This window comes from Giraffa tippelskirchi, chromosome 5 (assembly GCF_054371585.1).
Source record: "Giraffa tippelskirchi isolate mGirTip1 chromosome 5, T2T-mGirTip1v1.2.pri, whole genome shotgun sequence".
NCBI lineage: Eukaryota > Metazoa > Chordata > Mammalia > Artiodactyla > Giraffidae > Giraffa > Giraffa tippelskirchi.
The window spans coordinates 187,009,577-187,034,765 of record NC_137279.1 but is presented as its reverse complement, the minus strand read 5'-3'; the positions used below and the strand labels follow the sequence as shown (position 1 = coordinate 187,034,765).

The 25,189-nt window shown below is 38.6% G+C and overlaps 1 protein-coding gene across 46 annotated transcripts in view; it reads left to right on the top strand.

Moving 5' to 3' along the window:
* USP40 (ubiquitin specific peptidase 40) overlaps positions 1–25,189 on the top strand; it is an 83,241-nt gene that overhangs the window by 41,394 nt on the left and 16,658 nt on the right. For 36 of the 46 annotated variants that reach the window (XR_014053902.1, XR_014053900.1, XR_014053905.1 and 33 more), the window contains 9 exons: positions 2,919–3,042; positions 4,379–4,436; positions 9,720–9,773; positions 10,531–10,619; positions 11,931–12,017; positions 16,622–16,658; positions 18,970–19,034; positions 22,180–22,254; positions 24,867–24,993. Coding sequence is in view for 38 of the 46 variants with exons in the window: in XM_081491061.1 (XP_081347187.1) it covers positions 2,919–3,042; positions 4,379–4,436; positions 9,720–9,773; positions 10,531–10,619; positions 11,931–12,017; positions 16,622–16,658; positions 18,970–19,034; positions 22,180–22,254; positions 24,867–24,993 (716 nt within the window). In the remaining 8 variants the exon portion in view is untranslated. Of the gene's footprint in view, positions 1–2,918; positions 3,043–4,378; positions 4,437–9,719; positions 9,774–10,530; positions 10,620–11,930; positions 12,018–16,621; positions 16,659–18,969; positions 19,035–19,575; positions 19,578–20,925; positions 20,982–22,135; positions 22,138–22,179; positions 22,255–24,866; positions 24,994–25,189 lie in introns of all 46 variants that reach the window. The other 10 variants (XM_081491039.1, XM_081491043.1, XM_081491040.1 and 7 more) reach the window with 2 other exon arrangements.

The following is a 25,189-nucleotide window of genomic DNA, read 5'->3' as shown; positions in this document are numbered from 1 at the left end:
ATAAAGCAGAATCCTACCAAATAATTCTAATTAGTACTCATCATAAGACTGAGGGCACATTCTCGCAAAGAAAGTTCCCGAAATTTTTCATGAGGAGGGTATTATGGCTTGTCTGTCTTGTCACAAGAATCTCAGAAGGCAGTTCAGTTTTTTGTTATAATCTTTTTGCCATCCTCTAGATACCCAGGTAGGGCAATTATGTGGGGAGTTACACCCTCGATTCCTATAAGTCACATTTGAAGTTTAAAAGTGCTTCCTCTCTTCAATTTTCTGTGATCAGTGTATCATATACCATAAGCCCCCCAGTTTCCATACATTAAAGACTTTAGGTTATGACCAGTGAATCAGTTTCCTGCTTTATCGGTGCTGTGAATGCACTTAGATTACAGAGGCTCTGTATTATTATTTATTAGTGGCTGTGACATAGAGAAACAGGGCACTTGTGAACTGTGTTTATTTTGTGTTACACTTACCACTCTTTTCAACAAGTGTGTTCCAGACACTTATTTGCCCACCTTGTTTGTTTAATTTAAACTTTTATTATATATTTCTTTTTAGAAAGTAATATACATTTTTTAGGACTTGGGAAATACGGGGGTGAAAACAGGAGCCCCAGAACAGCATCCCTGTATCACTCGTGCAGTGTCCATCTCTGTCAACTTTCTGAGCTCGAATAATTGGGGTTTTGTTTTGAAGATTTTTTTTCTTTTAAACACCATAGTGACAATTTTGTAGATAAACAGTTTTATCCTGCTTTCCCCTCATGTTTGAAGTCTCTTCATACACCTCATTTCATGGCTGCATAATAACCTATGTTGTGTTACCTGCCTGTGCTCCTGTGTGAGGAGTGGGCAGGGACAAGGCCTCAGGGGCCAGCTGCCTGGCTTTGTTCAAATACTGATTGTTCAAGTACAACAGTTCTCTTTGAAAACTGTGGCAACGAATTATTTGCATAAGACAAAGAATATTTGGAATCATGACTATAGACTCTGTAGAATACTCAGTTCAGTTCAGTCGCTCAGTCCTGTGGGACTCTTTGCGACCCCATGAATCCCAGCATGCGAGGCCTCCCTGTCCATCACCAACTCCCGGAGTCTACCCAAACTCATGTCCATCGAGTCGGTGATGCCATCCAGCCATCTCATCCTCTGTCGTCCCCTTCTCCTCCTGCCCTTAATCCTTCCCAGCATCAGAGTCTTTTCCAATGAGTCAGCTCTTCACATCAGGTGGCCAAAGTATTGGAGCTTCAGCATCAGTCCTTCCAGTGAACACCCAGAATTGATCTCCTTTAGGATGGGCTGGTTGGATCTCCTTGCAGTCCAAGGGACTCTCAAGAGTCTTCTCCAACACCACAATTCAAAAGCATCAGCTCTTCGGTACTCAGCTTTCTTCACCGTCCAACTCTCACATCCATACGTGACTACTGGAAAAACCATAGCCTTGACTAGATGGACCTTTGTTGGCAAAGTAATGTCTCTGCTTTTCAATATGCTATCTAGGTTGGTCATAATTTTCCTTCCAAGGAGTAAGCATCTTTTAATTTCAAAGCTGCAATCACCATCTGCAGTGATTTTGGAGCCCCCCAAAATAAAGCCTGACACTGTTTCCACTGTTTCCCCGTGAAGTGATAGGACCAGATGCCATGATCTTAGTTTTCTGAACGTTGAGCTTTAAGCCAACTTTTTCACTCTCCTCTTTCACTTTCATCAAGAGGCTTTTTAGTTCCTCTTCACTTTCTGCCATAAGGGTGGTGTCATCTGCATATCTGAGGTTAGAGATTTCTCCTGGAAATCTTGATTCCAGCTTTTGCTTCTTCCAGCCCAGCATTTCTCATGATGTCCTCTGCATATAAGTTAAATAAGCAGGGTGACAATATACAGCCTTGACGTACTCCTTTTCCTATTTGGAACCAGTCTGTTGTTCCATGTCCAGTTCTAATGGTTGCTTCCTGACCTGCATACAGGTTTCTCAAGAGGCAGGTCAGGTGGTCTGGTATTCCCATCTCTTGAAGAATTTTCCACAGTTTATTGTGATCCACACAGTCAAAGGCTTTGACATAGTCAATAAAGCAGAAATAGATGTTTTTCTGGAACTTTCTTGCTTTTCCGATGATCCGGCGGATGTTGGCAATTTGATCTTTGGCTCCTCTGCCTTTTCTAAAACCAGCTTGAACATCTGGAAGTTCACAGTTCACGTATTGTTGAAGCCTGGCTTGGAGAATTTTGAGCATTAGTTTACTGGTGTGTGAGATGAGTGCAATTGTGCAGTAGTTTGAGCATTCTTTGGCATTGCCTTTCTTTGGGATTGGAAGGAAAACTGACCTTTTCCAGTCCTGTGGCTACTGCTGAGTTTTCCAAATTTGCTGGCATATTGAGTGCAGCACTTTTACAGCATCATCTTTCAGGATTTGAAATAGCTCAACTGGAATTCCATCACCTCCACTAGCTTTGTTGGTAGTGATGCTTCCTAAGGCCCACTTGACTTCACATTCCAGGATGTCTGGCTCTGGCTGAGTGATCACACCACCGTGATTATCTGGGTCGTGAAGATCCTTCTTGTACAGTTCTTCCGTGTATTCTCGCCACCTCTTCTTAATATCTTCTGCCTCTGTTAGGTCCATACTGTTTCTGTCCTTTATCGAGCCCGTCTTTGCATGAAATGTTCCCTTGGTATCTCTAATTTTCTTGAAGAGATCTCTAGTCTTTCCCATTCTGTTGTTTTCCTCTACTAACACCGCCCTAGAAAGATAGTCAACATTCAAAAGTCCTACTCAGTAGAACTTGGTCACCTTAATTAGCCACGTTAAGTGGAAAATTTTGGAAGTGGTGCCTAAGGAAAAGCATGAATTTTCCAATCCTCTCTGATCCATAAAAGGACCGTGTGAACACACATTTTTTTAAATGTCTTTTTACCTACAGTTTGTTGACAAAACAAGGGAAATGGATCAATACTGTGAATGAGATTGACTGGCTCCAAGTTAAAAATTTAAGCCAATTAGAATCTGAAGAGGAGCAAGTTAAAATATCAGCAACTCTTAACACAGTGAGTAGACTATAAGTGTGGCTGACAGTTTTTTAGTTGATAGAATTTTGTTTAGAAAGCAGTACCCTAATCTTTTGAAACAATCATCTCGGTAAACTTACAGATCTTCAGAAGTCACCTTTTTTTTTGTAATATATGATTATTGATTATTTACGTTTGTTAGCCCTTGACACGTTTCAAGAAATTATGTGCCTTTTTTCCCCTCCAAAGCCTAGAATTAGAATATGAGAGTTATGTTTTTAATTAGCTCATGGAATCTTCTGACTTTGGTAACTATGAAATGCTATTTTTAAGAGTTCTTTCTGTACTTTTTAAGTCAGGTATATATTTTGATTTTGTGTTCTTTGGTGTTTGGATTTTACAAAGTTTATCTTAAATTGCTCTGCAGTATACTCTGCTCTATATAAAGTCAGTTGCTCTTAAAAAGGATTTTTCTTCATTTTTTTCCCATTTGAAGACTGTTATACTGGTTTCCTTAAACAGTATTTCAGAAACATCTTTTTATATTTATGTAGTCTCTAAGATTTTTTCTGTAACTTCATTTTGAAAACTTAGAATGTTTTCTTTTATATAAAATTATAGTTTCTTAAGGTGCATTAATATTTGTTTGCACAGTAGTGGGGACAGTATAAGATCAGTGCCGCGTAGCTCAGGAGACCTACCTCCTTGACCCTGAGCAAGAGGCTGGTGCAGTCCTTAGTCACTGCAGGCTCTGCTCAGTCTTGGCACAGCAGCAGTGGTGGTGGGACAAGCTGGGAGGGGGCACTGGTGGGAAAGTAGAGTCTGTGATTATCTTTATCCCTGAATTTCCACAATTTTGTGCCCTAGAGGCGATTAGCCTAAAGTTTTTAAAAAAGAAAAAAAGTCTAAAATAAGATAATTTACATAGAAATTTTAAATAGTACCCTTGGATTAGTACATTTTTATATAATTAATGCTTATTGGCCCTAAATTCATCATTCTTGACATAAAGAAATATAAGTGTCTATAGTGTCTTTTGTTTGCTATCATCAGAAAGATGAGTTGTTTTTCTATTTTTTTGCCTTTTGCTACTATTACGTCTTTAGTTTTCTAAAGTTTTCTGTAGGCAGCCTTTTCTGTTCCAATTATTATCAATTTGGTAAAAACTTAACCAAGGTCTAAGTTTTTCCCTTTGACTTTGTGGAAGAATTTCAGGGAAGGAAATAACTTTTTTTCAAGCATGCAAAGATTGTTAAACATCAGGTAATTAGTAACTTAGATAATCTGCATATGCACACGCTGATAATCTTCATTTTTCCCTTCCTCCCATTGTTTTTAACTTATACACAGTCATTAGTTTATTTCTCTATTTTAGGTGGTGTTTGATATTCGAATTAAAGCCATAAAGGAATTAAAATTATTGAAGGAACTAGGTAATCATTTATGTTTGCTTTTGGTTTAATTTAGTTTTGTTTTGATTTTTAATTGAAAAAAATATGGGAGAGTATTTATATAAAAAAATGTGATTTAGGGAAAACTCATGTATCTACCACCCAAAATGGACAAATGTCAACATCTTGCCATGTTTGTTTTTCCTTCAGATATTACAGTAAAGTCCTGTTGTTCTCCTCAGCCCTAACCCTCCCTCCCTGCCTCCCCAGTTGCAATCACTATATCTGATCTGGGTGTGTATCTGGTTTCTGAATTCACATTGTACTATATATATTATGCTCTATACATATGTGTATATTATATTTTAACATTTATATATATGTATGTGTATGTTATATTTTTACATTTATATATATTCTATCATAATGAATATAACATTCTGCAAATTCACTGTTTACTTGGCATTAGGTATTCTTTTACAGCTTTTTGAGGTATAATTTACGTATGATAAAACATCCATTTTAAGTGTAATTCAGTGATTATTAGTAAATGTATAAAGTCGTACAACCATTACAGCAATCCAGTTTTAGAACATTTCTATCACTCCAGAAAGATCACTCATCTCCAGGTCCCTAACAGCCATTCATCTATAATGTCCCTTTAGACTTGCTTTTCTGGACGTTTCATGTAAATGGAAGCATATAATATATAGTCTTTTGTGACTAGCTTCTTTCACTTACATTATTTTTGAGATTCATCCATGATTTAGCATGTTTCAATAATTGTTCATTTTCTTGCTGACTAGTATTCCATTGTATGGATATATCACATTTTGTTGGTTCCTTACCAGTAGATGGATATTTGGATTGTTTCTACTTTGGGGATTTTATAAATAACTCTGCTGTACAGATTGTGTCTTTGTGTAGTCATACGTTTTCTATTCTCCTGGGTAGATGTACAGGATTGGAATTTCTGGGTCATATGGAAGAATTGTGTTTAACTTTATAAGAAACTGCCATATTATTTTCCAGAGTGGCTGAGTCATTTACACACCCACTGGCATGTATCAGGGTTGCAGCTTCTTCACATCCTTGCTAGTATTTAGAATTCTTTTTTTTTTGGCTGCTTTGCATGGCTTTCGGAATCTCTATTCCCTGAGAAGTGAACGAGCTACACTATTTGATTTCAGGACTTCCTCTGTAACTAGAAACCAGCAAGTGTGTGTTGTCATGAGAGTAGATACATACGGCAGAGGTCAGCAGGCTGTGGCCTACAACCTGTTTCTCCCATGAGCTAAGAATATAGTTTTCACACTTTTAAGGGCTCTTTTAAGAAGAATATGTAACAGAGATCATACGTGGAAATGTTCTAAAGTGTTTTCAATGGATCTGCATTGAAATAGCTAGAAACAGATCCAAACACATTTAGTTGACTCTCAACAAAAGTGCCAAGGTATTTTCATGGGTTATTTCAGGGTACAATACTGCACCAGTTGGATAGCCATAAATGCAAAAATGAACCTCCAACTTTGCCTTCAGTTCACTCGTTCAGTCGTGTCTGACTCTTTGTGACCTCATGGACTGCAGCACACCAGGCCTCTCTGTCCATCACCAACTCCCAGAGCTTACTCAAACTCATGCCCATCGAGTCCAACTTTGCCTTGCATCGTGTGAAAAATGAACTCACATTATTTAAATGTTAAAACCTAAAACTATAAAATTTGGGGAGAAAACATAGAAAATCTTTGTTACTTTTACCATAAGGAAGAGATTTTTTTTTTTTTTTAAAGATAGGACTCAAAAAGTACAAATCAGGAAGGAGAAAGCAAATTAGATTACTGCAAAATTTAAAACTTCTTCAAAGGGCATTTGAAAAGGCAAGCCACAAACTGGGAGAAAAAATTTATAAAACATGGATTTGTCAATAGACTTGCATCCAGTATACATTAAAAAAAACTTATCACCTAATCAGAAGACAAACAGCTCAAATCGGGAAGCTGCTTTACGAAAGAAACTCTACCTGTGAACACCCAACAGGCACAGGAAAAGGTGCTCAGTATCATTAGCCAACAAACTGAAACCATAATGATACATCACTACACACGCAGAATGGTTAAAATTTTAAATGCCAACAAAACCAAGTGATATCAAAGATGTGGATCAACTGGAATCCCATGCATTGCTGGTGGGAGCGTGAAATGATAGTCACTTTGGTAAAGAGTCAGCTTATTTCCTGTGAATTTAGACATTCACTTACCAATTCTTCTGGATTTTCATCTAAGAAAACTTGAAATACAAATCTTGCAAATACTGTACATAAATGTTCATAACCCAAAACAGGAAACATTCCAGATGTTCATGAGCAGGTGACCAAATTCCAGACAATGGGATACTGTTTAAGTGAACCACTGCCTCATGCAAAACGTGGGTGAATCTCGAAGACATCATGCCAAGCAAGAGAAGCTAGCATGAAAGCATGGTACTCTTAGGATTGCATTTACAATGTGAAATTGTCAAAAAAGAAAATCTAAGCTAGAGTTACAGAGTCAGATCAGGACTAGAGGACGAGGGAGTTGACTACAAAGTGACATGAGGGCATTTGGGGGGTGATGCAGATTTCACCTCGATTTGCTGGTGGTCACTGAGTGTTTTTATCAAACTCTCTGAACTGTACACTTAAACTGGATGTGTTTTACTGTAAGTAAAGTATATCTCAGTAAAGTTGATGAAAAATATATGGCTTCTTAAGATGAATAGTTCATTGTCTTACTGTGTCACAGACCTCCCTTCCACTCTTCCTCCCCTCCAAACTGTTCTTTATATAGCAAGTGATTTTCTTAAACATAGGTGCGTCAGGTCATGTCACCCTCTGCTCAGAACCCTTTGTTGTGCTCTTTGTACTTTGTAACGTGTTGCGTGTGGGCTCCTCGCCTACAGGAGCCTCCTTGCCTAACTAACCTCACCCTCCACTCATCTGTCATTCACGTCACACTTCTGTGCTCACCTTCTGGTTTTTCTGGTGCACAAGGCCTCTTCCACCCCTGCGACTTCTTAGTGCTGTAATCTGTTTGAACTCCGTCCTCGTTATTCTTCATCTGCTAACTTCAGTCTTTCCTTTGGTCTCAGCTGAAATAACGTTCATCGTCCCTGACTGCACAGCCTCGATCTGTCTGTCTCACTCTTAACACCTCGTCCTTTCCTTTGTGGTACTTACTCTATAACTGCTTGTGTTTTGTGCAATGAACGTCCATCTCCTCCATTAGATGAGGCTCTTTGCAGGCAGAGTCCATGACTGTTTTGCTTATTGTCAGCTTCTAGGACAGTGCCTGGCACATAGGAGACACATGGCATTTGTCAAAAGAAAATGAAAAATTTAAAAAAAAACTATTTTAAATGCATTTTTTTTAATTGGAGGACTCTTTAACACAAGCTGTTTCAGTTATCTAGGAAATTGTATTAGAATTCTATGCTAGCTTCACATCACTGTAGTATAAGGGCTAGAACTCAGGAATCTCAAAGAGACTCTGCTCTGCTCAGATACAATTAGACCTTCCAAGGCCCATGCCATTCCTGCCCCCTCAGAAGGCTCGCTCCACTCCTTCGAATTTCCCAGCTTCATATCCAACTTGGTAAGAATTCTGTTTGGAATTAAAACCTAGTGTCTTCCCACAAAGTGGGAATCTTCACATCCTCAAAAACAGGGCAGATTGGCCTTAATCCATTTACTAACTCAGCATAAAAATCACCTAACTTTTAAATCTAGGTAGTCTCTGCAGTTCTGATTGAATTTAATTGTTTATCAGTTACCCAGCAGCATGGTTCAAATGTCAGCTGTCACCAGATATTAATTAAGTCATCACATTAAGTACAGACTTTGCTATAAGCTCTTTAGTCTGCAGATCACTGTGAAGTAGCATGTACACAGTCAAGAAAGGTCTGCCTCATCAAAGCTATGGTTTTTCCAGTAGTCATGAGAGTTGAGAGTTGGACCATAAAGAAAGCTGAGCACTGAAGAATTGATGCTTTTGAACTGTGGTGTTGGAGAAGACTCTTGAGAGTCCCTTGGCCAACAAGGAGATCCAACAAGTCCATTCTAAAGGAGATCAGTCCTGAGTGTTCATTGGAAGGACTGATGTTGAAGCTGAAACTCCAATACTTTGGCCACCTGATGCAAAGAACTGACTCATTGGAAAAGCCCCTGATGCTGGGAAAGATTGAAGGCAGGAGGAGAAGGGGACGACAGAGGATGAGATGGTTGGCTGGCATCACCTACTCGATGGACATCAGTTTGAGTAAACGCCGGGAGTTGGTGATGGGACAGGGAGGCCTGGCGTGCTGCAGTCCATGGGGTCGCAAAGAGTCAGACACGACTGAGCGACTGAACTGAACTGAGCTGTAAATCAGTGACCAGTTTACTTCACTTTTTAAAGCATGTCAGTAACTGGTCAGTACACAGCTGCTGTTCATTTCACCACATGGACAGCGAAGTGTGTAGTTTATGGCCTCCTTTTTTCCCCAGTGATAAAACCAGGTGATATTTTACAAAAAAAAAAAAAAGGATAATTAGCTAACAACAGTGAAAGTGCAGGCAAGAAACAGAAGTATGTGGAGCAGAGGAAGAAATAGCTGACTGTGGGGATGCTGATGCTATTGTCATCTGAGAGACTCCAGGTCTGCAGCCAGAGGAGCCAATGAGCATGAACTCACAGAAGTGAGGAAAGTGATCATGACGGAAAGTATGAAGATAATCCCAGAGGAACTGATGCTGGCACAAAACTTCATGTTAAAGGAACTCGTGGAGATATTTCACGAAATTGAAAGTACCAAGCTGACCCAGACTTAGAAAGAGTGTCACTCGAGGGCAGAGAAGATGCTCACCCTGTCCCGCAAACTGTACGAGAAGAAAGCAGGCCTTGTTTAAACGATTCGTGGTCTGTTTTTTGCAAAGGAAACATTTTAATTCTCCATGTCTGTAGTGTTTTAAATCACAATGTAAATATTAGTTTTACTATTTTTTTCATTTCACTGTACACATGTGACTGACAGAGTTTTAATGTTTTGACAAATTTTTGAACTCACAGTGCAGTGGTAATTTTTCTGATTAAGATTTCTCTGCAGTTTCACCTTGCACAGGTGTGCTTATGGTCCCGTGCTGCTGCACAAAGGGAAGATTGCCTGTATGTGGTTTTTTGTTGCTGAGTGGTTGGGTTTTTTTTTTTTGTCTCTTGTTTGTTTTTGTTTTTCAACTTCTTGCTAATTAACACAGTAGAGTATCTTTTGGGGTTTGTTTGTTTGCTGTACTAACCAGCATCTTTTTATTTATAGCTGAGAACAGCTGTTTGAGGCCTATTGATAGAAATGGGAAACTGCTTTGCCCAGGTAAATCTTTTTGTTAGCCTTCAAAAGCTGACACATAATCATGCCATCTATCTTTCTCAACACGTTTACTTTAAACAGTGACTTCTAATACCTAATATTCTGAAGGTACCTTTTATAAACTGGTTTATAAACCATACTGTCATCCAGGTGTCTTCCTTATGAATTACAGAAAGTCTTACCCCAAATTTCAGTCACCTCTGTTTTCTAAAGTAAAACATCTTTCTTCCTGATTAACCGATGCTCATTTTAGTCATGGTTTTGATCTAGTTACATCTTTCCAGGTTTATTATCAAAGTTTTTGTTTTGCTAATTTTATTGTGACACCAGTTACATTGTAACCAGAGACTTGATTCTTACCTCTGTAACACATCTTGTCATTAGACTTAATTTACTGAAACTGTTCATCACAGCAGCTTTAAATTTGAAAGAAGCTAGTCCATCATTCATGAATCAATTCACGATATTACATAATCCTTGCAAACAACAGCTTTCTGGTTTTTATTAAGTATGAATCTAGAACATTCATAGCTGCCTCTTAGTTCTTAGCACTGCTGTACAGATAACAAGAATAATGTGTTCTAGAGTGAGAAAATCTGAAATCAAACAACTAGAATATATATAACCCTTTTGCATGGAGGACAACTCAGTTTTCTTCTTTAACATTCTTGATTTTCAAAGAAAGATGATCTCGGTGTATTCTTTTGCCCAAAAAGGTAGGAATTAGTAACATTTACCATATTATCAAAATTCTTTATAGTGCCAGACAGATACACTCTGAAGGAAGCAGGACTGAAGATGGGGAGTTCATTGGGACTGTGTCCTGGAAAAGCACCAACTTCCTCTCAGGTAAACAGAGGTCACCCGACAGACCAAAACCCACCTTCCCATGACTGGAAGCTCTTAATTGCAAAATTCTTTCCTTAACTACTGTAGTAATACTGTTTTTCTTAAAAATTTTTTCTTTTCCTTAGATTATACCTTTTATCTATAGGAATACATCCGTATAGTTAGTTCTCTGTGTTTAAATCAAAAATGTTATGTCAAAGTATATTCATAAGATTGTTTTCCTGTGAAAATTTTGTTGTTAAGGGGGATCTTTAAAGTTGAATGGCCTCTAGTTTCAACCACCATAATTCATAAATTCTAAAATTCACCCCTTTCCTCCTACATTTTAATATCTGTGAGATTTAGATGCATCTGACAGTCGTGGCTTCCTACAGCTATAGCTGGTGCTGTGCTTTCTTTCTTAGTGGTACATAAAATAGTAAGTAACAACCAGCAGTATTTTAGATTTAATGAAATACAGTGTACTGATTTTGAGTTTAATTATTGCCTGCAATAATAGACTCACAGCAGCTTTTTTCTTATCAGTGTTCATTTTATGTATAAAATACTATCAGACTGACCTTTGCCAGAAGCCCTGCCTACTTAATAAACTTTCATTACAGTCCAGAAGGCATAATGATGTCCTTACTGTTAGGACTCTGTATCAGGGTAAGCTGAACTCTATATCAGGATTCCCCTGGCTCCTGGATCCCTGTTATGGAACTAATTCACTTCATTAGTTTCCCAACCACCCCCCACCCTTTAATTTGTTCTTCCCCAAACTAGCAAATAGTAGTACGTGACAAGCTCAGAGAATGAAAAACATGACAAGTGAAGTCGCATTAGAAAGGAGAAATAAGGCTATAAGAAACTGAACAGACAAGAGATCAGGTTTACATTTTTTTCTTTGGTTTTCTTGGAGTTGAAGTGTATGGGACCTTTGGACACAAAATAAGATCACAAACTAAGGACTCAGAAAAAACAGTTCATGCTTACAGAGTACAATTATTGCAAATCTCCTTGAGGAATGACTGAGAAAGAGATGGAGATCATAATAGACTAAATAATATCTGTGAGAGATGTTTATTAGGAGTAAAAACATTGGTGATAAAGAATCTTACTTTTCTAGGTAGTCAAGATTATTGTTTAAATTATAAATTTACTCAACATAAGACTTGTTTTTACATAACTTGAGGTTTTTATTAAAGTTCTATGATCATTGGCTTTTCTCTTTTGGAAATAAATTTATTTATAAATTTATTGGAAATAAATATATTTATAGAATTTTAAAATTCAAATTAAACTGTGTTTATACCTCTGTTTCAATCTTAGCTGTTCCTGTTTTTTGCTTTGGGGAGTGATGTTCACCCTGGGACAGAGATGGAGATCATAGTAGAGGAAACAATATCTGTGAGGGATGTAAGTTATTTTACTTTGGGAGCCAGGGTCTGTGGGTGTTTGGGGTGGGGAGCAGTGGTAACCTATATTAGGGTTTTGAGATCCTAAGGCTAGGGTTTACATAATAGCCTTTAAAGAATTCTATGTACTCGCTAAAGGAGTATTTTAGGTGTCTTGAAAGTTGGTGAGCCAGCTGTGGTTTCAAAAATAAGATTATTTTTTTTTCTTTTCTGACTATTGATAATACATGTTTATTATAGAAACTTGGGATGTATAAAAATGGATTAAAAGAAAAAAATTAGAACTCATTATCTTTTATCCCATTAATATTCACATTTTGGTATATTTCCTTCTGGTGATTTTACATTATGTATACACACATAATCTGACACACACAGGTATTAATGTGTTTGTGTGAGTGATAAAACAAACAGTTACGTTGGTATCACTGAGAACAGGGACTTTCAGTATTGGAAAATGAAGAGACAGATAACATCAATGTTACGTGGTTATAAATAAAGCCTGTACTCCTCAATGTTAATTAGAAGAGTCAAAATGAACCTGATGTATTTTTTCTTTAAAAAATTATTTTTCTATCTCTGTCCCCTGAAACAGCTTATAGAAACAATGATCAACCTGGTAGTAGCAGGCACCCCAGCACCCAGACTGTGGTTTGCTAAATTCCATTTCCAGGAAGACACTAGGGCTTCTTGGAGTAATGGCTTGTCCTGTCGCTAGGTCAGGAAAGTGTGTGAGGAGCCTGGAACATCTTGCCACAATAGAAGCAGTGAAGCTAGCAGAGACTTCTGAGATTAGCAAAGAGAGTCAGGAGCCAACCTGAAGATAAGCGTTTGAACCGCAGTGGGAATAATAATGAAATCTGATTCACATATACATAAAATCCATGAGTTCATAATGATCTTTAAAAATATGCTGTTCATTGCTTTCTGTGGTGAATGCCAGGGAACCATAAAGGAAAGAATCAAATATTTATCCTGTTTTTCTTTTGCAAACTTTACCTCACAATAACCAAATAGATAATGAGATTTTTTTAAATAGACATATCCCAGCTAATAAAATGAAGAAGAAATTTTAAACTATCACCATTTTTCAAGTCCTAATGAATTAATGGATCTAAGCCATGATCCTGAGAAACTGCTAACAGCCCCAAAAGAGCAACACCCAGACATTTAGAGATTCACAGCAATACCCGTGCTCTAGCCAAAACATAAAACAAAACTGGACCTGAGTCCGATCAAGGTCTGAGTACCAGTTTGTAAGAAATTCAGGCGACAGAAGGGCCTGTTAAATGCACCTCAGGCCAGCAGTCAGCACAGGTCTCAAGTGGGAAACTCTTCTTCAAGAAATCGATTGCAGGGTGAGGCAGCCTGCAGGTTAAAGGAGACTGAGGAGAAATAGCAGGCAGGCACAATGTGTAGAATTCATATGGGCCTTGATTGAAACCAAAGGAACTTCAGTAACAGTTAAGAGAAATTAGGGAAATTTGAACATTGACAGGATATTCATTATTTAGGAATTCTGTATCATAATTATTTACCAGTTACAGTTTTTTAAAGAATCTTCATCTTTTAGAATAAGTACTGAATATCAATAAATGAAATGAAGTGATACCTGACATGTGCTTCAAAAAAAAATCTAGGGAGCTAGACAGGGGAAATGGGTGGGGGTATTGACACACAAGACAGGCTGCAGCAGGAACTGAGGCTGGAGATGGATACTTGAAGGTTCATTTTACAACCCTGTGCATAAGTTTGAGATTTTCTGTGATTAAACACATTTTTAATAAATATATATTTTTTACCCTTTGCTATATGCTGTAAATATTTTCCCAGTTTTTCGTTTGCCTGTTAACTTTAATGAGTTTTTTGTTGGGGGTGGTTAGCTTTTAAAAAAAGGTTTATTATTGACTTACTGCCAGCATGAGATTCATATCACAGGAATCAGACATTAGAGTGCCCCTGGCACTCCTCCCTCCACTGCTGTACCCCCTTCACCTCTCATCTGAATGATCTCCCTGACAGGGTTTGGACTTGTGCTAAATGATTGTAAGGAGGGATAAGGGCTAATTGTGGCTTGGATGCTATCAAGAGTTGGGGGAAATTTAGTATCTTATTTGTCTTCATAAGTTGGAAGTGTGAAGAGGGACTGGAGATATCATTGGTGGAAAGGCAGCTCCTCAGAGGAAAAGATGGTTAGTCCTTTGTGCCTGAGGTATGGCCGTGGGTAACTTCGGTGTTTTTTCATTTCAAATACTGTGTATTTCTTTGTTTTGTCCTGAAACCATTGTAGACAGACTCCTTCCCCATGCCTACCCACTCCTCCCTCCCCAGAGCTGAAACTACTGTGTCACGGCTGTCAGAGCCCACCATGTTGCCGTGTCTAGGGAGCAGGTCCCAGGCGTCTGCTTACTTGCTCTTTCAGCAGCGGTGACATACTTGATGACATTGGTCATCTGCCTTTAGAAGACCGCAGCTCTTAGGTTTTCCTCCTGTCTCGCGGGCCTCCCCCTTCTCAGTCTGTTTCCTCTTCTCTCTGCCTTGTGAGCACCTCATACTCAATTCATAGATGCTGTACTCATATATCCAGCTACTCCTTGGTTGTCTGATTGTCATCCCAAATGATAGCACACCCACAATGGAGCTCCTGACCTCTCTCAAACGCACTTCACTCACAATTTCCTTTTCCGTTACAGTGGCTCCATTTTCCACTTGCTTAGGCCAAAACCTTTGAAATCATCTTTGATTCTTTTCTTTCTTTCTTCATAACCAGTTTTTCAAGAAATCGTTTTGGTTCTACCATCAGGATTTATCTGGGATCTGACCACATCTCATTCCCTCCACTGCTTTCACCGCCTTCACCCCTCATCTGGATTATTCCAGCAGCTTCCTAACTGATCTGTTTGCTTCTAACCTGGCACCTCCCAGGGTACATTCTTACAAAGAAATAGAGCGATCCTTTAAAGTTAAGGTCAGTCAGTCCTCTACACACAGCCCTCCTCTGCTTTCCCATCTCACTTGGAGTGAGAGCGGAGCCCCTGAGTGACCTTGCAAGGCTCTTGTGATCTGACCCTTTGGTATCTTTAAAAAAAAAAACAAAAAACAGAACTTGTAACTATTACTCTCACTTGCTCTACTCCAGCCAAGTTGGTCTTTGTGCTGTTCTTCAGACAGGCCTTTACACTGGCAGTTTCCTCTGTCTGAAACATAGTGAAGTTAAATGCTCAATTGCTCATTTTTCTTAAATAATAGAGACCTTTGAGACTGTGGTTTTCTTTGAATCCAGTTTTCTTTGGCCCCATTCTTTGTTTTAATATGTTGTTCCCGTCATCATTTTCTAAACAATCTTTAATTCTATAGTTGCTTTTATCTTTAATCATACAGGTAATTGTGGATTTAGTCTTATTTTTTAAACTTCACAGGTGACTAAAAGTCCTCCTTAGTTACCACCCTATTGTTGTCCTTTCCTCAGAAGTCACTTTTGTCATTGGATAACGTAATCCCATCCACATCAATAGTGTATCCTCCCACACCTTTGCTGTGTGTGCACCAATGTGTAGTATGTATGTACATGTAGAAATAAGAGCTTGACTTGGTTTCTTTTAAAATCATAAATGGGATCCTAGAACTTGGTTCCACTAAAAATATTTTAAAGATCTTTTAAGGCCAATAAATATAAATCTCTTTTATCCTTTAATTGTTTTAAGACCTTTCCTAGTTTATGTAAACGTTCCCCTGCCAATCCAGGGCTGTCTGGATTGTTTGCCATTTTCCTCTAAGCCAAGCAAGGCAGCAGTCATCATCCCTAGTCCTCTCCCTTCTGCCCGGTTATAGCATAAATCAAATTTTACTTTCTCCTTTGCCCTACATTTATTTAAGAATATTTTTCACCTCGAGAAGTTGGGAGTTTTTAATGACTATTGTTGTTTTGCTCGAATGTCTGCTCATCGTGTCTCGCTCACAGCATATGCAGTGAGCTCACAGCGTGTGCAGTTTCCCCTTGTGAGTCGGTATATGATCAGTTGCTTCTTGGATAAATAAAAGCTAATCTCCTTTTATGGGAGTCAGAGTTTACTTATCTGTGCATGCTAAGTCACTTCAGTCATGTCTGCCTCTTTGCAATCCTGTGAACTGTAGCATGCCAGGTTCCCTGCCCATGGAATTTTCCAGGCAAGAATACTGGAGTGGATTGCCACTTCCTCCTTGAGGGGATCTTCCCAGCCCAGGGATGGAACCCATGTCTCATAGGTCTCCTGCATTAGCAGGCAGGTTCTTTACCTGGGAAGTCATGGTGAAAGCAACCTAATTAATCATATCTGGTCAGAAATACACTGTTAGTCCTCATAAGAAGAAAATCATACTGCAGACCTGGAAGTGGATGAACTTGTAGGTTCTGGTTGCGAACACCGGAAGCTTTTTTTTTTCCTGCTGAGTTGGCACCTCCTTAGCCCTTAAGGAGCGCTTACCTAACCAGTTAACCATGAATGTCTTTATCTATTTGAGAGTTGTTAAATATAATCAGATAGTCCCAGGGTCAAAAGAAAGGTGTTTCTCATACTGTAACTTAGAAACAGAACTACTAATGAACGTAATTTTTTTTCTTAACAGTGTCTGAAAATAATGCTGGACAAATGTGGCCTCACAGGTGGGTTACTATGATGATACATAAGCTTGTTCCCGTCCTTTACTTGTAATACATTTTCTATAAGCCTAATGAAAACTTTTTAAACTTGTTTTTCTCCAGGGTTGTCAGCTGTGCTTTACACTTCTATATGCACATAATTCTCCTGATTCTTCTTTGCATGCTGAAAGAAAACTAGGTGTAGGTTAGCCTACTTCTAAGGAAGGAAAGCCTAGATAGGATCCAGCAGAGATACAGAAGAGATAAGGTTAAGATTTAGACCCACTGGAATTTCCTAGATCTTTTACTGATTTTTGTAACCTCATTAATTCAGCATTTTAGTACGTTGTGTTTGATGCCAGTATTTCTGTGTATAGATTAGGGAATGTAATATAAATGAAAAAAATAAACCCAGGATATCCTGAAGTGGCTACCCACGTGGAGCCATGTGAGCAAGCTTGAGGAGGGATCAAGCTGGTTTCAGTAGACTGAGTGCTTGCCATTCTCTGCACCAGAGTAGAAGGCAGGAACATTGGCTTGCTCAGGCTTAGGGCACTCTTCTAGGAGTTTACTGCGGTGTCTTGTTTCATCTCCACACTAGTGGATCCCAGCAGGGATCCTCACTTGTTCCTATTTCTCAGATGCAGAGAATGGCTAAACAGCTCACCCAGAGTTATACCACAGGTAGCTAGGTTGCTCTGGTTTCACAGCTCATTTTTGATTTCTCTCTGCCATGCTGTGCTGTGACATAATGGTGTTCACTCTTAATTTACTGGTATTGTTTTTTTAAACATACTTAGATTAAGTTAAATATCATTACAACTTGCTGCATTTAAAGGGACTTTCCAGTTGGCACTAGTGGTAAGGAATTGCCTGCTAATGCAGGTAGACTAAGAGACACAGCGGAGACACAGTGGGGGCAATGGCACCCCACTCCAGTACTCTTGCCTGGAAAATCCCATGGACAGAAGAGCCTGGTAGGCTGTAGTCCATGGGGTCGCTAAGAGTCAGATATGACTGAGCAACTTCACTTTCACTTTTCCTGTTCATGCACTGGAGAAGGAAATGGCAACCCACTCCAGTATTCTTGCCTGGAGAATCCCAGGGATGGCGGAGCCTGGTGGGCTGCCGTCTATGGGGTCGCACAGAGTCGGACACGACTGAAGCAACTTAGCAGCAGCAGCAGCAGCAAGAGACACAGGTTCAATCCCTGGGTTGGGAAGATGCCCTAGAGGAGAGCATGGCAACCCACTCCGGTATTCTTGCCTGGAGAATCCCATGGACAGAGGAGCCTGGCCGGCTGCAGTTCATAGGATCACACAGAGTCGGACACCAATGAAGCGACACGCCTGTGCTGCATTTAAAACTAGAAATAATGACAAAAGAGGGTCTACAGTGAAAGTGTTAGTTGCTCAGTCGTGTCTGACTCTTTTGTGACCCCATGGACTGTAACCCACCAGGTTCCTCTGTTCATGGAATTTTCCAGGCAAGAATACTGGAGTGGGTTGCCATCCCCTTCTCCAGGAGACCTTCCCAACTCAGGGATCGAACCCAGGTCTCCCACATTGCAGGCAGATTCTTTACCATCTGAGCCACAAGAAGAGGATTTAAAACCTGTGGCCTGTGCAGGATAAATATGAGATCTATGTTTATTCCCTGGTCTGGAGCTTCTTTTGGTGAGTGGGGGAGTTGACTGTTATAAAACATCACTAATTTTTTAGTAACCAAAATTTTCAACTTTTACTCAGCTCCCTCTCCTCAAAAAAAAATAGTCTCTTCCCGTTTTGTCAGTGTAATAAACATGCTGAAAATCTGAAATCTAATTAACATTCGTAAATGTTCTTTTATACCCAACTCATTAAACTTCTGTACTCAACGCAATTCTTTGTTAGATTAACTGCTGATCGGACAGGAACAGTTTTGTTGTACATGTTACCAGTTGCTGAGTAACGTTAGCATGTATTTACATCCAAGACAACTTTGTGATTTTAAAAGGGATTCTATGCTTGTATGTACATCTGTTCACACTTAACGTGTGATGTAGGTATGCATATGTACATGTAGATAATAAAGGTATAAATAGATGTTGCATACTAGTACCAAGTATTTTTATTTGAAGGTATACAGTACTTGGTGGAATAGAAGATTCACCAAGTTGGGGCAACAAGTTAATTTTTTTCATGCTCTGAAGAGATGATTTACTTTTAAAATTAGTTAATAATTATTAGATTATATCCCATTTGATATTCATTTATCCAGAAGGGTCATTCCTGGCAAACTCATAAACCATATTATTCTGACTGTTTTTTCCATCTTGATTTTGATTCCTTCCTAGGAGACACATGGCATTTACGAAAAATGGATTGGTGCTTTGAAGCTGGGGAGCCTTTATGTGAAGAAGTAAGATTATTTCTATACATTTCATTTGTAAAGTGATTGTGTTTGTTTTGTGTTTTCCTAAGGATACCACCCTATTCATATGAATAAATTCTAGAAAAAGCTTACTTTTTTTAGGATACAAGAATCCGTACGTGGATCTACTTTGGTTTCTTCTCACTGTAGTTTTTTCAGAGTCAGAGGGAAAGTTTCAGCTAAGTGGGAACATATCTAATATATGTATTGAGTCCTCTTTTGATAAGAGAATATGTCTCTAGTAGTAGTTCTTCATAAAGAGGCAGAGAACTACAGAGAACAAAAGACATTTGAACCAGTGAAGAATTTGAAGATATACTCTAAATTTTGAAACCTGAATGTTTTAATCTCAGAGTTTCTGTGTAAGTTGATGATGGCAGAATTCATCTTACCAGCCAATCACTTACGCTCTGCTTCAAGCTGCATCTCTAAATTCCACCAGACACTTAGGATAAGACATAGGAACAAAGTTATTATAGGACGGTTGGAGTCTGGTTACTCTTCCTCCTCTTGCTTTTAATTTTTATAGAAGTATAGTTGGTTTAGAGTGTTAGTTTTAGGTGTACAACACAGTGATTCAGTTAAATATATATATATATATATATATATATATATATATATATATATTCTATTTCAGATTCTTTTTCATTTACTGAAATGGGTTGCCATGCTCTCCTCCAAGGGATCTTCCTGACCTAGAGATCAAACCCATGTCTCTTAGGTCTCCTGCACCGGCAGGCGCGTTCTTTACCACTAGCACTACCTGGGAAGCCCTCTTTTCCATTATAGGTTATTATAAGATATTGAGTATAGTTGCCTTGTCTATACAGTAGGTCCTTGTTATATATTTTATACATAGTAATGTGTATATGTTAATCCCAACCTCATAATTTATCCCTCCTCCATTTTCCCCTTTGGTAAACAAATTTGCTTTCTTTGTATGTGAGTCTATTCTGTTTTGTAAATAAGTTCATTTGTACCATTTTTTAGGTTCTATATGTAAGCAATGTATATTTGTCTTTTTATCTTACTTAGTATGATAATCTCTTAAGTCCATCCATGTTGCTGCAAATGGCATTATTTCATTCTTATTTTTCGGACTGAGTAATACCCCATTGTGTGTGTGTGTGTGTGTGTACCACATCTTCTTAACTGTTCATCTGCCGATGGACACTTAGACAGCTCCCATGTCTTGGCTTCTGTAAATAGTGCCACTGTGAACACTGGGGTGCCTGTATCTTTTCAGATTAGAGTTTTCTCTGGATATATGCCCAGGAGTGGAATTGCTGGATTATATGAAAACTCTTATTTTTAGTTTTTTAAGGACCCTCCATACTGTTCTCCATAGTGACTGTACCAATTTACATTCCCACCAACATTCCCTTTTCTCCACACCCTCTCCAGCATTTATTATTTGTAGACTATTTTGATGGCCTCTCTGACTGGTATGAGGGGATTCCCCATTGTAATTTTGATTTGCATTTCTCTGATAATTAGTGATGATGACTATCTTTTCATGTTGGTTAATCTCCTTATTGCTGCTCCAAGTAGCATCAGACCTCACAGTCCAAATCTATGTCCTCAGATGGTTGTGCCCTTTCCCCCAGTCTTTATGTGCCTGCTTTCTGTTCAGTGAGACTCTGGCATTAAACATCAGCAGAGGCTGATTTAAAGCAGGGCCTTCCAGGGAAAGGTCTTTGCTGTGTAACAGCCAATAGAGAGGCCCCTGTGAGTCCTGGCCAGGAATTTGACAGCCTAGAGTAAGAAGTGGACCTCAACGAATTGTCAGGACATAAAGTTTGGATGTCAGGAGAGTTTATCTAGTCAAATGTTTGCCTCATTTTCTTCTCTTACTAATTCTCAAACCAGTATCAACCAGTTCCTCTAAAAGCAAACTCATTACCCTCAGAACTGGCTCCACTTCTCAGATTTGCCGTTAGTCTTTCTCATCCTAACCTTTTCCAGCTCCACATGTGGCTTACCCTCCTTACCTGACGTAGGTCATATTTGGTCCTGGCCTTCAGAGACCTGTCAGTCTTTCCACTCCTCCAATTCCATTGCTGGCCTCCTGGTTCAAACCCTGATTTTTGGTCTTTTGTTTCATTTGGGTTTTTTTTTGCCTCTTGCCTGAGTTACTACAGCTGGCGTCCCTAAGCCTCGGTGTTCCCACTTGATATCAGTATGTCACAGGTCTGACAACTTAGGGTGATCTTTAAAAATCCTCTTCTCAGAAATCTTGAGTGGCTTTTTAAAAACAACTGAAAACTACTTTTTTTCTGTTCCACACCCCTTTGACCTGTGACCCCTTTCCCACCCAGTTTTCTTTCCTGTTACTCTCCAACAGATACCTCCCACTCTAATTAGTCTCTTAGCTCTTCCCCTTGATGTAAATCATATATACAAATCATACTGACCCTTGACTTAACCTTGACTTTGCCATGTTCTTCTTCTTTTTTTGTGATAATTGTATTGGTTTAATTTTTGGCTGTGCCGGGTCTTCGCTGCCAGGCAGGCTTTCGCTGGTTGCATTGAGAGGAGGCTGTTTGTTTCGGTGCCCGGGCTTCTCTTTGCAGTGGGCTCTGTTGTTGGAGCATGGACTCTAGGGTGCATGGGCTCAGTAGTTGCGGCCCCTGGGCTCTGAGCACAGGCTCAATAGCTGTGGCTCACGGGCTTAGTTGCTCTGTGGCATGTGGGATCTCCTGGATCAGGGATCAAACCTGTGTCTCCTGCATTAGCAGGCGGATTCTTTACCATGGAGCCACTGAGGAAGTCCTGCCGTATTCTTCTTTCCTTGAGAAATTCCTTCTTGTTTCCTCTGAGTTTTCCAAATCCAGCCCATCTTTTAAGCGTAACGAAAATTTTATCTTCTGTAAATTAGTCTGCCATTTTTCATCTCATCCATCTGCCTTCCTTTAATCTTTTAAAGTTCTTAATTATACAGTTTTAATACATAATGATGTACTATTTTATAGCTTATTTCCATCTCTTCAATATCCGCTTCATTATTCATCTACTTATTTCTTGAAAGGGTAATAGAGGCATCGGTGTTTTTTTTTTTAAAGATTGAATGGTCTCTTTATTCCTTTCAGAAGTCATAAGTGACAAAAGAGACTTTCACTTTCTGTGTTTCTAGGATGCAAAGCTGAAAGAGCTTATGATCTGTTCTGGAGATACTTTGCTTTTAACTGAAGGAAAACTTCCTCCTCTGGTAAGACTTTGCTCCCGAGTAGACATTTTGTAAATAGCAGTTTCTGTGTTGTGATTGCAAAGATGATATGTTCTCATTGTGTGAAAATAGGGAAATACAATCATAATGAGTACAGAGTACTTACCCCAAATTCTACCAGTCAGATAGCTACCATACTTTACATCTTTATATATTTCCTTCCATCAATTGTATGTACAGTTTTATTTCCTATTTTTTATATTTAATTTTTTAACCTGATCATAAAATCTAAAAACAGTCATTATATCCAGTGTATGACTTAGCACAGTTTAATTCATCTATATCCCTGTTGTTTGGAGTTCAGTTTATTTTAAACTTTTTGTTCTTATAAATAGTAATAAATATAAATCCTTCTTAAGACAATTCTAAAGATGGAGTTAACAAGCCAAATCGTTTTCCCGAAGAGTTGATTGAAGCAAGGTTGCAGTCCTAGTGTGGGTCTGTGAGGGGGCTCATGCTGCTCCTCTGCCACAGACACTGCATATTACCACTCAGAAAAGCCATTATTTAGTAGTTGTTGTTGTTATTAATGTGGACACATGTAAAGAGGAAAATAAAATTACCCCAAATTCTAGCACTCAGATAATCATTTGCTTATGATTAGAAAATTCAGACAATGTAGAAGGCTATAGAATGATTAACAGAAGTTTCTCTTATATCTTTCTCTCCAGAAAGAGCCCAATTATTTTTCCTTTTTTATACTTCCAAGAAAAAAATTGCACCTGTTTGTATGTTGAATGTGAATATGTGCATAGCCTTTTCAAAGTTTACATAAAGGGGATCATACTCTACGCACTGTTTTATTCCTTGTGTTTTTTGTTTTTGTTCATTTAGTATGTCTTGAGGATCTCTTCACATCAGCACATACAGACCTACCTTTTTATTCTTCATGACTTCAAAGAATTCTATTGTATTTTATACTGTGCTCTTTAATTTTTGAATATAAAGGATATAAAAAGCTGGGCCATGAAAAGGAGGTCCCCCATGGGGTCGCTAAGAGTCGGACACAACTGAGCGACTTCACTTTCACTTTTCCCTTTCATGCACTGGAGAAGGAAATGGCAACCCACTCCAGTATTCTTGCCTGGAGAATCCTAGGGACGGCGGAGTCTGGTGGACTGCTGTCTATAGGGTCGCACAGAGTCGGACACGACTGAAGCGACTTAGCAGCAGCAGCAGCAGCAGCATCCCCTTGGTGTCTGTCCTCCCTCCATAGGCAGCCAGCTTCCCCTGTATCCTTCCAGAAGCGTGTGCTTCAATACACACATACACACATATGTGTATATATGGAGCATGCATGTACACATTCATGTGTATATACATATTTCTGTTTACAGAAAAGATTATAAGCTTTACACCGTATTCTGCACCTGGCTTTCTTCATTAATGGTTTATCCCCATATATATGCTGTATCCATACACAAAATTATCTCATTCTATTTGATATGTATGGAGGTACCCATGATTTATTTAACCAGTACATTTAGGTTGTTTCCAGTCGTTTGTTGATAGAAATAACACTGCCAAAAATACTGTCTACTTGCCATTTTGTACATATGTATCCATAGGATAAATTCCTGGAACTGAAATTTCTTTGTCAAAAGTTACGGCCTACCGTAATGTACCAGTCTTCTAAAATGGAACCTTGAGGTTGGTTCATGGTTTTTGCTGCCATAAACAATTTGCAGTGAATATCTCAGTATGCATGGGCCAGTATATAAGAGGGTAAAATCCCAACCATAGAATGACTGGGTCAGAGGGCTTGGGCATTTTAAATTTTGACAGCACCAAATTACTCTCCAGAAACTTGGCAGCAGTTTACACTCCAGGCACCAGTTTACAAGAGTTTAGGTTTGAACTGAATGAAAAAATGGAGTTTTTTGCTCTGATTTACATTTATTTATTGCATGAAAGTTAAGTATTTATTAATTGTCACCAATTTGATAAACAAAAATATTCTCATTTTAACATGCATTTCTTGAAAAATATGTATTTAAAAGTACATGTTTTTTTCCCCACATTCTCATCTTCTATTGTTGGAAATTGACCACTGTAGCATAGCTAATCTATTCAAGTTCTTTACTAACTCAAAAAAGGGGTGGGGAAGAACCAATTAAGTTAGTAAAACTGAAATTACAGAATGTGTTTTAGGAGATGGGTTTATTTCATGTAGTTGTTATATAGGAATGCACTTTAGATGAATAGATTGTTGCTTCTCTGTAGAAAGTTCCTTTAGAAACTTTTATAAATTAAAACTGCATGTAACTGGTGCATTGTGCTGCGGTGCTGTTCCAGTGCCTGAAAATAGTTATGTAGTTTGTTCTGTCAAATGTTTTGTTAGTTTGTTTATACTTTTCACTTATTGTAGCTCCTAATTTATAGAACATTAGTCCCATTCACCCTAAATACTGATTTTTATGATTTTAAACTTTTGATTGTAAAAGCGGTAAATTGATAATGTATGGCAGTTAATACATACATCTTAAGGAAAGATACTAAATTCAGGAACACTTTCTATATCAAGATGTTTATCTGTGGAAGTGGAAGTTGACTTAATCTGTGTGCATCAGCAGTTTGAAATCTCCATTCCTCAGGGTTTCCTGACGATGCCCATCTGGTGGTACCAGCCTCAGGGGCTGCTGTATCACTGGAAGGATCACCAGGACCAGATGAATTGTACCCTTTCTCAAGGCGGCGTCTGGAAAGCCAGTTCCACTCCAGGTGAGAACACAACAGAATTACAGCAGCCAATGTGTCATGAAGAAAAGTAAAATGACTGCTTCTGCTGAGAAGCAACAGAAATGTGTGTTTTTTAAAATATACTTAAATTACAACAAAATCTATGTATTCTGTAATTCATAGCATAATAATACCATCCTATTTTTATACAGTGATTTGTATGTAACCTCTATAAAAT